At 41.8% G+C, this 12,874-nt stretch overlaps 2 protein-coding genes across 3 annotated transcripts; both read left to right on the top strand.

The window, feature by feature from the left end:
• The first annotated feature begins 261 nt into the window (after window positions 1–261).
• On the top strand, window positions 262–4,701 carry asb13a.1 (ankyrin repeat and SOCS box containing 13a, tandem duplicate 1). 2 transcript variants are annotated; one of them, XM_029495406.1, is made up of 6 exons: window positions 262–387; window positions 1,877–2,064; window positions 2,968–3,124; window positions 3,207–3,341; window positions 4,111–4,302; window positions 4,413–4,701. In XM_029495406.1, exons 1-6 carry the CDS (start codon window positions 345–347, stop codon window positions 4,565–4,567), a joined length of 870 nt encoding a protein of 289 aa, XP_029351266.1. In that variant the 5' UTR covers window positions 262–344; the 3' UTR covers window positions 4,568–4,701. The 2 variants fall into 2 exon arrangements, with proteins under 2 accessions (XP_029351266.1, XP_029351267.1); XM_029495407.1 differs by having other exon boundaries at window positions 366–544; window positions 4,413–4,699.
• Window positions 4,672–12,163, top strand: LOC115036968 (ankyrin repeat and SOCS box protein 13-like). Its single transcript, XM_029495408.1, has 6 exons — window positions 4,672–4,866; window positions 7,943–8,130; window positions 8,285–8,441; window positions 8,546–8,680; window positions 8,830–9,021; window positions 9,611–12,163. The coding sequence occupies exons 1-6, from the start codon at window positions 4,824–4,826 to the stop codon at window positions 9,736–9,738; spliced, it is 843 nt and encodes a 280-aa protein (XP_029351268.1). The 5' UTR covers window positions 4,672–4,823; the 3' UTR covers window positions 9,739–12,163.
• The last annotated feature ends 711 nt before the right edge of the window (window positions 12,164–12,874 follow it).

Genomic DNA, 12,874 nt, shown 5'->3' on the forward strand with positions numbered 1-12,874 from the left:
ATGTTGCAGCCTCTTAGCGGTTTAAAGATGCACAGCACTGAAGAGTGTTTGCAGCTGATATCTGATCATGTTTCACTGGAAAGTCAGATCGAACCAGAATTTAATGTCCGAATTTCCCCGATGTTTTCATGTGTGACTTCATCACGTTCAGTTTTATGTGTAATGTCCAACAGCGACAGGTGCAGCACCGCATGATACCTCACACCTGTAGTACTACAAGTACCACAATCCTCTGCTGCAGCGCCGCTGACACTGGTAAATTTAGATGCCATGTCGTCTCCTGTGTGCGTCAGAGGCCTTGGTCTCTCCTTGTCCTTCTTCTAACCTGCTACAGGTGGTCAAATATGGAGGTGACAGCTGCCCGCCGCTCCTCTCTCTGTGATATCGGTGAGCCTTTAAGACAGCAGCTAATGCTAACGTTAGCTCCCCATAAGGCCCAGTTACTGCTCGTCTTCCTGTTTACGTCGCGTTGATTTCCGCCATGACAGCTGAGACATATCCATAGAGTTGCATCATCATACAACCTCGGTCAGAAAACCACAAGGTGTGTGCAGCTGCATGACAGCAGATATCATAGTTTTCAAAATGTTAGATTTAAAACATTTCCTTTAACATCCAGAAATGATCTGTGTCAACCAGGGACAAAAAAAAAAAATAATAATTTCACGTTTCATCGATTAATCCATCCATCTATCTATCTTCTATCTTCTATCCATCTTCTTCGATGTCTGTTAAAAAAAAAAAAAAAATCAAAGAAACTTTATGTGTAATGGCGTGAGTACTCAAATGCATGTACTCTTACACTACTCCTTTTGGGAAAAAGTGGTATTGGTGCATCCCTAAATAACAAGCACTGTTAAGATTAAAAACACAAATAAGTGATGTTAAATATTTCAGAGACCATTCCAATTCAATGCCAATTTCAATTGTATTCGTGAAATTTACATTTAAAACAGCCAGGTCGCCCAAAGTGCTTTGCACATAAATATAAAATATGTTCATAAATAAAACATCATACAGTTAATTTGCCAGAGCATATAACTCTCAATAAAAACCAATGAGTAAAAGTGAGTTTTCAGCCCAGTCTTACTTAGAGTGGAGATTCCACAACTTGGGAGCTTCAAGTGGAAAGCTCAGCCCCCCGAATCTTAGGGACCTATATGGAGAATAGGGTTTTGAAATACCCATGTTGGTAAAGGGAGTGGAGACTCAACCTCTTGACTTGGGTCTCTCCCATCAAAGCTCTCCTTATGGGGAGGCCGAGGCAGCTCTCTTAGGTTTCTGACATGTTTTGTTATCTCTGGCAGAGAGCGTGGATGGGCGATGCAGGAAGTAAAACAGGTTAGAAGTGAACAATTTTGCTCCTGACTTGTTGAGGCAAAGTCCATCTGCCTTTTTCTGTCCCAGAAAAAGTTGAAAATGCACCGAATGTCCAGCACGTGTGGCTGAGAGCCATTTGTTCAGTGCCAACAATCTACTGAATCCCTCATCACCTCTTCTGTATGGTGGTAGAGGGCCACTGATAAACACCTCAGCATTGAAGAGCTAACTGTTCAACAGCTCACTGAAGTCACATTTCAACATTTCAGACTGTTGTTTTACAATGTCATTCGCCCCAATATGAACAAGCATGGCTGTCACAGTGGGATGTGTAGTCGCAATATGCAGGTTTTTCTTCTGTCATGTCAGAGAGTCTGTGTAGCCTTTCACTTTGTGATTTTCTCCCAGTCCTTACACTGGGACTTGAGATGAGAGATTATCCAGGTCATCTGACAGAGCTCTGGGGTGCTGCGACAGTGGTGTAAATTTGTTGTGTAACTGTACAGTTACATAAATATAACAAAGCTTGGGCCATATCCCTGTATATGTGGATTAGGATTCTGGGCAGACCGGACTGCCCTGCATGAGGCAGCATCGCACGGCAGGGTCCTGCAGCTGAAACAGCTGATAGAAAGTGGAGCTTCAATCAACATGGTGACGGTGGACAATATCACTCCACTCCATGAGGCCTGCATACAGGCACACCCCATGTGTACACGGCTGCTGCTGGAGGCTGGAGCCCAGGTAAGAAATCCTCCTTGGTCTCTTATCTTAGGCTATGGAGTGCCAAACCTGACTTGTGCAGATATGACATAAAATGCCCAATGTTACTGGGACAGCTTATCACAAGTTATTACAATCCAATTCATTCAAAAATGAATACTTTGTGGGGTTTATGAAGCAAACCACAAACTCAAATGCCGCAATGAATTTGAGTCTGATAAAATATGAGCATTTTTTTCTGTACTGGTTATTGTATGTATATACTGTTTTACTATGATAGTTCCAGATAACTCTGGCATGTGCCACTAATATGTTGACTTTGATCTAAACTTGTATCCAAAAAACAAACTTGGGCCTTCTGCAGGCTCCCCTGCATGTTGTGTTTACCAGCCCCACCTGCCCATCTCTACTGATACTCAAGCTTTGGACAACATTTGACCTTCATTAGGTTTATGTCCACCTTAAATGTGAGATGAACTCTAACTCTGCATGAAGATGCAGGCTTCTATGCTCTGCTTTAAAAGAAGGCACCTGTCCTTTGCTTTTCCATTGACAATGCTGTCCTCATAATTGGTTGTGTTTAAGTTTACAGTATGATCAACCACCAAGCAACACATATGAATTAAAAAATGTGGAATACATATAAACTGAACAAAAATTATTTTGTTTTTGCCTCAATTTTTTAATTAGTTGAAATAAAACAAGGTCATCGCCAAATAAATTCCCTTTCAAAATAAATGGTCAATGTGTATTGTGGGAGACTAAGACCAGGGTGCAGTGCTCCTTGTGTGCAGTCAGCATCTTGATATGACAAATAATTATCAACTGATTTAAACACATTTAGTAACTGGATTTGAGACACAGATGCCTTTTGTATGGTTTCACAAACTCATAGATCGTTAAAATTAACTTTAACTTTCTTAGGTGAATGTTCGGACCATCCACGGCAGCACCCCTCTCTGTAATGCCTGTGCATCTGGCAGCCTTGAGTGTGCCAAGCTACTGCTGGAGTATGGAGCCAAAGTTAACCCATCCCTCACAGCTCTCACTGCTTCGCCACTCCATGAGGCCTGTATACGAGGTAATAACTCCTCACATGAGAGAGGGCTCAACTATTCATATCAGACTTCTTCACTGTCAGTGACTCTTTATATTCCTCCCAGGTAATGTTGAAGTTGTGAGGTTGATGATAGCCAGCGGAGCCCAACTGGAGGCGTATGATGTCCACTTTGGTCCTCCACTTCACATCACATGTGCTAAAGGTCACATGGACTGTGTCAGGGAGCTTTTGATTGCAGGTCAGCATTACCTCTTGTTCTATAGTCTAACTCATTCTATTCTACATTTGTTTTTAAGTCTTATTTCTTGGGAAGTGGCAGAGTGACTGACATGCAGCAAGTTCCCTGGTGAGAGTTGAACTAGGAACACTGCAATAAGGTGACGTGGACACTAACAATGCGACAACCCGCACAACTTAATCTAGCTTTGTTAATAATTTCCTACATAACTGAATGCAGGCTTCCTCACGCACCAGATGAAAATTGATTTATTACCTCAGTAAGCATTTTAGAGGAAAACAAACCATAAAGCAGGATATGTATTAAGGTTTGGCTACTGTGTGACTGAATCACTGGTGACAAAACAGGCCCAGGCCATTGAATTAAACCTGCAACTTTTTTGTTGTGGGGCAACAGCTCTCTACCCTGCCGCCTTGCTGCCCCTCTGTGTTCATATATTTGAAAAATGTATGTACCATAGAAGTATTAAATCAAATAGTTGTAATAATGTTATTCAATTTGCATTCTAATATGTGCGGAAATTGGGCTTTAAGCTTATTTTATCAGGCATTTCTTAATGTATGATTCTTGGGAATCACAGCAGACTGATCTCTTGCTTTAACAAAACAACGGCAAAGTTTGCTTACTGCTAAACAAACAAACAAACAAACAAAACAAAACGCATGCAGGCTTATGGGTAGCTGTGGTAACACTGTATGAGACTGGATTTTACTAAATCAGATGGTGTGTATACAAATGAGAGGCCTAAACGTGTACTAACTACCTGCAGGTGCCAATGTGAATTCAAAGAAGTTCCATGAGACAGCTCTGCACCACGCAGCACGAGCCCATATGGTGGACATGATCGAGCTGCTGGTGGAGTTTGGAGCCAATGTGTACGCTAGTGACAACCTGGGAAGAAAACCACTGGACTACACAACACCGGCATCTTCCTCTCATGCCTGCCTGGAGTTTTATGAAAGTAAATTCCTCTGCTGCTTCAGAAAGACAACCAGGACAGACAGAGCTGTTAGAAGTCCTTTTTCTATAACCTCGAGATCACTGCTTCTGAACACCTTCTCTTGTCCTTAGGTAACCCTCTGAGTCTGCAGCAGCTCTGCAGAATTATTGTGAGGAAGACACTGAGCACCAGAGCCTCAGAGGTCATAGGTCAGCTCAACATCTCCCGCCGAATCCACAGCTTTCTCCAGTATTGTGACCATCCCTCCTCACCGCAGGACACTTGAGTGGACATAGCAATCAACTTTAACTTTAATTGTATTAGATTACCATGTGAAAGGGACGTCATCATTTGCATCTTACATGATGTCCATATAATTTCGAATGTTGAATAAATACGAGTGGCACTCGTCACACAGGCGGTGGTGAAAATACAGCTCCCAGCTTGCATTTCGACTACCAGGTACGACAGTCCTCTGCCGCGGCAGCGTGTAAACGGGACTGTTGACGAACACCTCGTGCACGCTGTTAAAGCGGCGGAAGATGGAGGTCGAAAATACTCCGCCGTACTTCTTCGGAGATATTGGTGAGTGAAATAGACACAACGTTCCCGCTGAGACTGACGCTTTCTCCTGAGTTTGACCCAATTAGACTGCCTTTAAGCTAATGCCCCCGGCGGGGTGTGTTTACTGTGGATATTCTGATCTGATGCCAGAGCTTTGCACAATATTGTGCTTTAGTATGTTTCCGTCCAACTTATATACGAGATGAAGCGTAAACGTATGAAAATGCAGGGTGCTCTGCTCTGCCTGAAGTAGCGTTGCCAGCTGGGAAATTAAGAAAGACCGCACACCCATCAAAACCAAAATAACAAGCCTACGGCTAAGCTAACATTGTGAAATCTAGTTGATTGCGTCTTACAGGCACTCACGGTTTTGTGGTGTCAGTATAGAATGGATTCACTGCACCGCAGCATTAATGTGTTCCCCATAAACAATTGAAAAGTCGGAACTAATGTGTCAAATATAGGACCTGGAGGCCACCTACCGTTTGGGAATAGACATAGTGGGTTAATTATTTTTTCATACAGACGCCGTGTGACAAGACAAACGTCACTCGTTCGTCTTAACAAGGCGTGATTGGCTGGAAAGGTCACATGGGAACAGATGCCTTCAGGGTTCATAAAAAAACTCCGACAGACTGCGGCTCGCTGACACGTGAAATCGTACAGAGGACATGGGACATATGCAGTTTGAACAAAATGTAAATGCTTTTGTATTTATGTGCATTTTTTATGAGCTAAAATCAGATGTGCAAGGCTCAGTCATTGCCTAATACAACAAAACAGTCAAAGTGTCTCTTATTGTGACAGTTTGGACACGTGTGCAGCGATCAGTTGCTGATAGAAGAATGGGAGAAAAAAACAGTAGTATTAAAAAAGATCCATCATATAGATATTTTAATGAATTTCATTTTTGCATATATATATATATATATATATATGTGTGTGTGTGTGTGTGTGTGTGTGTGTGTGTGTGTGTGTGTGTGTGTGACTGGAGGACCTGTGGATCTGATTTGCAGATGTTCTGCTCTATCTCTACATTCTGACATCTAACACCTACATTGATTGTACACTCACCAGCCCCTTTATTAGGTACAGCTTGCTAGTAAAGGGTGAACCCCCTTTTGTCTTCAGAACTGCCTTAATTATTTGTGGCATACATTCAACAAGTTGTTGGAAACATTCCTCAGAGATTTTGGTCCATATTGAAATGATAGCATCACGCAGTTGCAGCAGATTTGTCCGCTGTGAATCTCCCATTCCACCACATCCCAAAGGTGCTCTATTGCATTGAGATCTGGTGACTGTGGAGGCCACTGGAGTACAGCGAACTCACTGTCATGTTCCAGAAACCAGTTTGAGATGATATGAGCTTTTTGTCATGGTGCATTGTCCTGCTGGAAGTATCCATCAGAAGATGGGTACACTGCAATGATTAAGGGATGGACATAGTCAGCAACAACACTCAGGTAGGGATCAATGCTCAATTGGTACTAATGGGCCCAAAGTGTGTGTAAGAAAATATTCCTCACACCATTACACCACCACCACCACCAGCCTGAACAGTTGATACAAGGCAGGATGGATCCATGCTTTCATGTTGTTTACGCCAAACTCTGACCCTACCATCTAAATGTCACAGCTGAAATCGAGGGTTAGGATTAGGGTTAGTGTCAGAACAGACAAAATTTTTCCAATTTTCTGTTGTCCAATTGGGTGAGCTGGTGCAAATTGTAGCCTCACTTTTCTGATTCTTAATTGACAGGAGTGCCACCCGGTGTGGTCTTCTGCTGCTGTAGCCCATCTTCTTCAAGGTCTGACGTGTTGTGCGTTCAGAGGTGGCATTCTGCATTCCTTGTTTCTGGAGTAGTTATTTGAGTTACTGTTTCCTTTTTATCATTTTGAACCAGTCTGCCCATTCTCTTCTGGCTATCTGGCCCTCTCCTTTGGCCACACAACTGCCACTCACTGGATACTTTCTCTTTTTCGGCCCATTCTCTGTAAACCCTAGAGATGGTTGTGTGTGAAAATTCCAGTAGATCATCAGTTTCTGAAATACTTTCCTTTCTTCCCTGTTCTGATGCTCGGTTTGAACTTGACCATGTCTACATGCCTAAATGCATTAAGTTGTGGCTGTGTGATTGATTGATTTAGCTATTTCTGTTAACAAGCAATTAAACAGGTGTACCTAATAAAGTGACCAGTGAGTGTATATCACAATTGTATTTACAGTCTTTATACTTGATACTTGATAGTATACTTTACTTTATACGTTCATAGTATATGTATTTGAATAATAATGCATCTTCCTTCAGACTAGAGGCTTCAGTAAAATACAGTGGATATAGAATATGATTCCTCACTATTGAAAGTGCTGTGGATAAAAGTTGACCTAGACCAGTGTAGACCTGGAGATAATCAGAAAATGTGACTAATCATAAACAATGTAATTAAGTTAGTTGAAAATGTTCATAAATTGATAAAAAGTCTGCACATTTTCTTGGTCAGAATTGGACCATTGTACAGAAACTCAGATTTTCTTCAGTCTTGTTATAGACCCCAACATGCAACCAGTGTTCACCTGTTGTAAATAAACTTATCAATGCGTAGCAATGTGGTACTGAGACAAATACTACCAAAAATAAGGCAAAGTATTAAAAAACAAATAATTATTCTAGTAACAAGGGTTTCATAGTGTTAGATCATGGTGAGATTAAAGGTTTCTGAGAGGTTTGGTACATTGAGCTCTGAAACACTACAGATCTGGATCAGTTGTATCCAAAGCAGGATGGATCAGATGACAAGCTTAGTTCAGCTGAAAAATATAGAGGGTACTAAATTGCAAATACAGAATTATCAAAAATAACAGAACAAGTCGAACTGGCCAAAAAGGATGTGATGGTTGTAGTGGCCTCAGAGAACAAGGAGCATTTTATAAACTTCTTAGGAAGGAAACAAAGATGCAAGCTTTAGGTTGACAGAAAGACACCAGAATTTCACTGGAGTAAAGTCCCATTTATTCATGAATCCATGTTTGGGATTTACAGCAGTAACAGATATAGTGGGATTTCTGTGCAGTGACTGACCTTTTCTCCTGCAGGCTGCTGGTCAGAGAGAACAGAGGTGCACAAGGCAGCCTCCCTTGGCCAGGCCTCCCAATTGCAGTGCCTCATTCAGAGTGGCGCATCAGTCAATGTCGTGGCAGTGGACTCTATCACACCACTGCACGAGGCCTGCGTCCGTGGACAGACCCAGTGTGTCCAACTGCTACTGGATGCTGGAGCTCAGGTGACGCAGTGAGGCAGACAGTTGGATCAAGAAAAGATGCAGAGGAGAATTTATTTGACTTGATCTGAACTGAGAGAATGTGGAGAGGAAATATGTGGGAAGAGATTGCACTACTACTGTGTGTGTGATCCTAATGTCCCATGATACAACACAGGTGGATGCAAGGAATGTAGATGGCAGCACGCCACTCTGTGACGCCTGTTCTGCTGGTAGTTTGGAATGTGTGAGGCTTTTGCTGGAGCACGGCGCTATGGCCAACCCTGCTCTCACCTCCCGCACAGCCTCCCCCCTCCATGAGGCCTGCATGGGGGGTGAGTGTCTCAGCTCTTTTCACACTTACCTGGTTTTAGATCGCAGATGTTAATTGTGAAAAAAATGTGTATGACATGTAATGATGTGTATGTTTGCATTCCAGGTAACTCTGACTGTGTGAAACTCCTCATCGCCGTGGGTGCGTGTCTTGAGACGTACGACATGTATTACGGGACACCGTTGCTTGTGGCTTGTGCTAATGAACATATAGCTTGTGTTAAAGTGCTTCTGAATGCAGGTGAGTGTAGGTGCAACCTGTACAATGTGTGATTCAGATACTAGAAGAAATATTTTATATTCAGTAAGTACGTTTTTGTGTGTTTGACACATTCTTTTGTAGGTGATCACTAGAATAGTGTAGAATAATGATAGCCTTTTTACTCTCAGGTGCTAAAGTCAATGCCACCAGGCTGCATGAAACTCCACTGCACCAAGCAGCTAAAAAGATGCGAGTGGAGATGATAGAGATGCTGGTCGAGTTTGGGGCAAACATCTACGCCAGAGATCAACACAATAAGAGACCTGTGGACTATACCACGCCGGGCTCCCCCTCTGCAGACTGTCTGCATTTTTATGAGAGTAGGTTATTCACACAGCATGTTAAACAATCACTTTGATCAGTCTGTTTGTGTGGTTGCCTTCCGACCAGTACTGCAATGCAGTGTCAACGTAGCAGCAGCAGATGGCAGGCAAGAATCATTTTCTGTTCTAGGAGTTACAGTTTAATGACACCTGTTTGCATGAAGCCCAGTAGTAATGTAGAGCTTAGCTTTTGTAACTGGAAGCACATGAGAAGGTGAGATGATGATTTGCTTTTCTGATTTCCAGTAGCATATCTTTATATAGCAAGTGGAGCACAGACAAACTCTCACAAGAAAGGAGTCCCAATTACCCAGATTCTTAAACATAATTTCTTTTTTGTTCTTTGGCTCTTGGGATTTCAGTTTCATCATCATTTGAAAGTAACAAATAATTTTTCATCAATCAGATTACTTACAAAATTTTTTTTTCCTCAACCCCATATTTAGATTAAAAGAATAATCATTGTATATACTTTATCAAACTCCATAGTTAAATTTTCTTTGTCATTGACACATCATTTTGTTCTATTGTGAAATGAACCACATTATGTTGTAATATACATCTAGCTCTTGTTTTCTACCTGCAGCCACCCCCATGAGTCTGCAGCAGCTCAGCAGGTTGGCAGTGAGGAAGAAGCTGGGCCCCAGAGCTGTGAAGGTTATAGGTCAACTGGACATACCGAAACTTATCATCAGTTACCTCTGCTATCAGTGAGGACTCACCTGGATCAAAGAGAGGCTGGAAATTCATAGAGATGCCACACCATTCTCACAGAGAACAGTACTGTATGCATAAAGGTTAGTGATGAGCACAGCATCATCACAATTTCAAAACAAAACAAACATTTTGAATCATTTTCCTTTCTTGTAAAGTATTTGTAAAGTCACATCAACTACTAGTGGCAATTCTCACTAGCTATTAGTTTTCTTGTTCCCTGCTAGAGGTCAGAAACTCTACAATATAGGGCACCTTCAGGTATCTAACATAGGTATCAATGTAAAAAGTTTTCTGGCATGAGAACCCACCGTGGCTGCTTATCACAGTAATGTAAGAGCTGGTGCTTGTGAGCACTTCAGTCATGCAAAAATAGTAACTGTAAGTAAAAGGTCTGCTTATAAAGTTTAAGTAAATGCTAATAGCCTAGCCCTCAACATGAGCTGCTACAAATGATTAAAGTCAGTGGAAGCTGATCAACTCACAGTATGGGGGTATCATGGCAAAACACTTTCATTGAATGAATTTATGACCATAGACACACAAGTTGTGTGGCATTTCAGGGGTCACATCCTCCTGAGGACACTGTCTATGAAAGTGTTGTCCTTCCTAGCTGCTGGAGCCTTTGATGACCAACCCAAAATGAAAGTGAATGAAACTGAAATGAGTTTCACCTTGCATCACCAGCTTAAAAACAGCCCCTCCTGGGGTTTTAAGGCCCCTGGTTTAATAGCTCTATCGGATGCTGCAGCTAAAAACCTCATTATATGCAGTGTAATCCTCAGGCTCTCTGTCAGTGTGGTTTGTCATCAGCTCCAGCCTAAAAGGAATCGTGGGATAGGTTGAGCTACAAAGGATCTGTTGGATCCTTGGCAGGAAAGATGGCTGCAGTGTCTCAGCCACATTTGAAATGGAACAGCTGAGTCTTGGTGCTGTGAATGCAGTCTGTCTTCAAATATAGCCTCTGATGGACAGCGCCCGTGAAGTGGGACACAGCTATAATCTGACTGACAAAAGTTTGCATAGGCTACTGCTGACGTTACCACGGATTGTGATCTTCTTGTTCACTCATGCAAACTGAGCCAAATGCAAATTGGTTAAGTTTATTTGGATCCCAAATAAAGATGCAGTGTGCAAAAGCCACTCTATTTTGGGTCCACGGGTTATAGGTTAAATAAAATAAATAAATAATTTATAAATAAGTTTAGAAATATGTTGGGATGTCATCATTTTAAGGGATAGTCAATCCAATGGTCAGTACATAAAGATTACTGATGCGCTTCCACTCCTATGCAGTCAAAATGCACTGAGTTACTCCCTCACGTCAACAATGCAGAGGCCAGAGTCTGCGCAGTAGTGATCAAGGTGTGATGTGTAAGGTGTGTCCACAGACCTGGTCAGCCCAGTCGTAAGTCAATCTCAGATGCCTGTCATGACGTTTAGCTCCTGTTTTTATACCATCAAATGGCTCATATAAACCAATCTTATCAAAAAATTAATATTGGAACACTAAAATGGAGGAGACATGGTTCAGGTCCTATGCTGCAGCCATTATATCTTGATGGCAACAAGATTGTTGGTCCTGGTTTAGCTGGCCACCCTCAGTCAGTGATGAAGGAAGAGACAGTGATGGGTGGGGAAGGGATGTTCTTCCTAGATTTTCTCGGAAAGTGCAAATGACCCGCTTAAATATGCAGCTTGACGCTAAACACAGAATTGCAGCTAAAATATGAAGTAAACTTGACATCTGGTCATTAAGCATTCCCTGGATACCTAAATATAAAGGATGGAGGATACCAAGCAGTGAATGTTGTCTCAACAGTACTCGGAATGAAGCTCTCCAGATGCTGCTTAGCTTAATTTCAGATTCCTGTAATACAAACCCCCGAGCCAGGCGACAGCCACTGTTTGATGCAGACACTGAAGGATCCCTGCTGCCTGTTTATAGCTGTGTCTGTTGCTCCATCAAATCAGCTCATACACAGATGTCTTGGTATTTGTTTGAGGGAGAGGCAGGGGGTTGAATATAAATTCCACTAAGGGGTTCACATCTTTAATTAATCCGGAGAGGTTGAATCAGGCCATGTACACACTTCCTGATGTGACACCGGAACTTTGGAAGATACAGTGAGGATACAGGCTTTGGTTGTTGACTGACATTCATGGTCTGTCCTTGGGTCTCTTGAGAGCAAATATCTCTTAAATCAAAAACTTAAATGTCAGAACTCTCCATCTTGTTTAGACTAATACTGTCCCTGCAGCCTCAATTCCAGTCTATATCCTCTTTTATATATAATCAATGGTTAAATTGAATATCTCAGCGAAATCTACAGGAAATCATGGATTCAATCATTTCGCTAAATAAAAAAAAAACTAAGTCAATAAAACAAGTGTGTATGGATTACAGTTGCAAAGTGTCATGAAGTAAATGGAGTGAAATATATGACAATGATGTAGCCCTTTCAAATCAAATCATAAACAGCAAAGTGAGCACTACAGTGAATGAGCACCATAAAACCATAAAAAGCACAACCCAATCTTTTCTCTCTCCCTGCTAAATAACATTAAATATAGCCCATGTGTAGTTGACATCAACTCTCTGGATTTCATTTTTAACCTCTAAACCTCTTGCCCCTGTGTGGAACTGCCAGCAGCATTCAGCCTTAAAAAGCAAGAGACCATCCCTCAGTTCTCCTGGATGTCTGCACCTCCATATTTAATGTTAATAGAATCTCATGATTGGAGAACTCTATCCAAATCTCCCACTTAACTCTCCTGGTTTGGCTCTCTCTTAAACGTGCCCAGGCTGCACGATGCTAGCTTCAACCCAAAACCTATTATCCATGCCAAACTGTGGGAATTTGTTTGGGCAGATTATAAATTCCTATAAACTAATCTTCCATCAGTGCAAGAATAGTTTCCTATCTTTAGACTCTGAGCATGTAAATAATCTTGAAGGGCAGATCTTTCCTCTTCATATAGTGTTCCTTTTTTTTTTTTTTTTTCTTTTTTTTTCTTTTCTTTTCTTTTGACCCTGGTGCAGACGGGGCATCTACTCAAGGCTTAAAATAACCACTGCAAAACAGGCTTAGATTGAAAGTACTTGAAGACAGTAGGGACTGGAGGAAGCAGAGAG

This window comes from Echeneis naucrates, chromosome 23 (assembly GCF_900963305.1).
Source record: "Echeneis naucrates chromosome 23, fEcheNa1.1, whole genome shotgun sequence".
NCBI classification, from domain to species: domain Eukaryota; kingdom Metazoa; phylum Chordata; class Actinopteri; order Carangiformes; family Echeneidae; genus Echeneis; species Echeneis naucrates.

What these genes read in the sequence shown, in the direction of transcription:
- asb13a.1 (XM_029495406.1), top strand. Translation starts at nt 345, where the DNA reads ATGGAGGTGACAGCTGCCCGCCGCTCCTCTCTCTGTGATATCG. An exon ending in CAGGGAGCTTTTGATTGCAG is followed by an intron (nt 3,342 to 4,110) that starts GTCAGCATTACC and finishes AACTACCTGCAG; the next exon opens with GTGCCAATGTGAATTCAAAG. An exon ending in CTGCCTGGAGTTTTATGAAA is followed by an intron (nt 4,303 to 4,412) that starts GTAAATTCCTCT and finishes TCTTGTCCTTAG; the next exon opens with GTAACCCTCTGAGTCTGCAG.
- LOC115036968 (XM_029495408.1), top strand. Translation starts at nt 4,824, where the DNA reads ATGGAGGTCGAAAATACTCCGCCGTACTTCTTCGGAGATATTG. An exon ending in TACTGGATGCTGGAGCTCAG is followed by an intron (nt 8,131 to 8,284) that starts GTGACGCAGTGA and finishes GATACAACACAG; the next exon opens with GTGGATGCAAGGAATGTAGA. An exon ending in TAAAGTGCTTCTGAATGCAG is followed by an intron (nt 8,681 to 8,829) that starts GTGAGTGTAGGT and finishes TTTTACTCTCAG; the next exon opens with GTGCTAAAGTCAATGCCACC.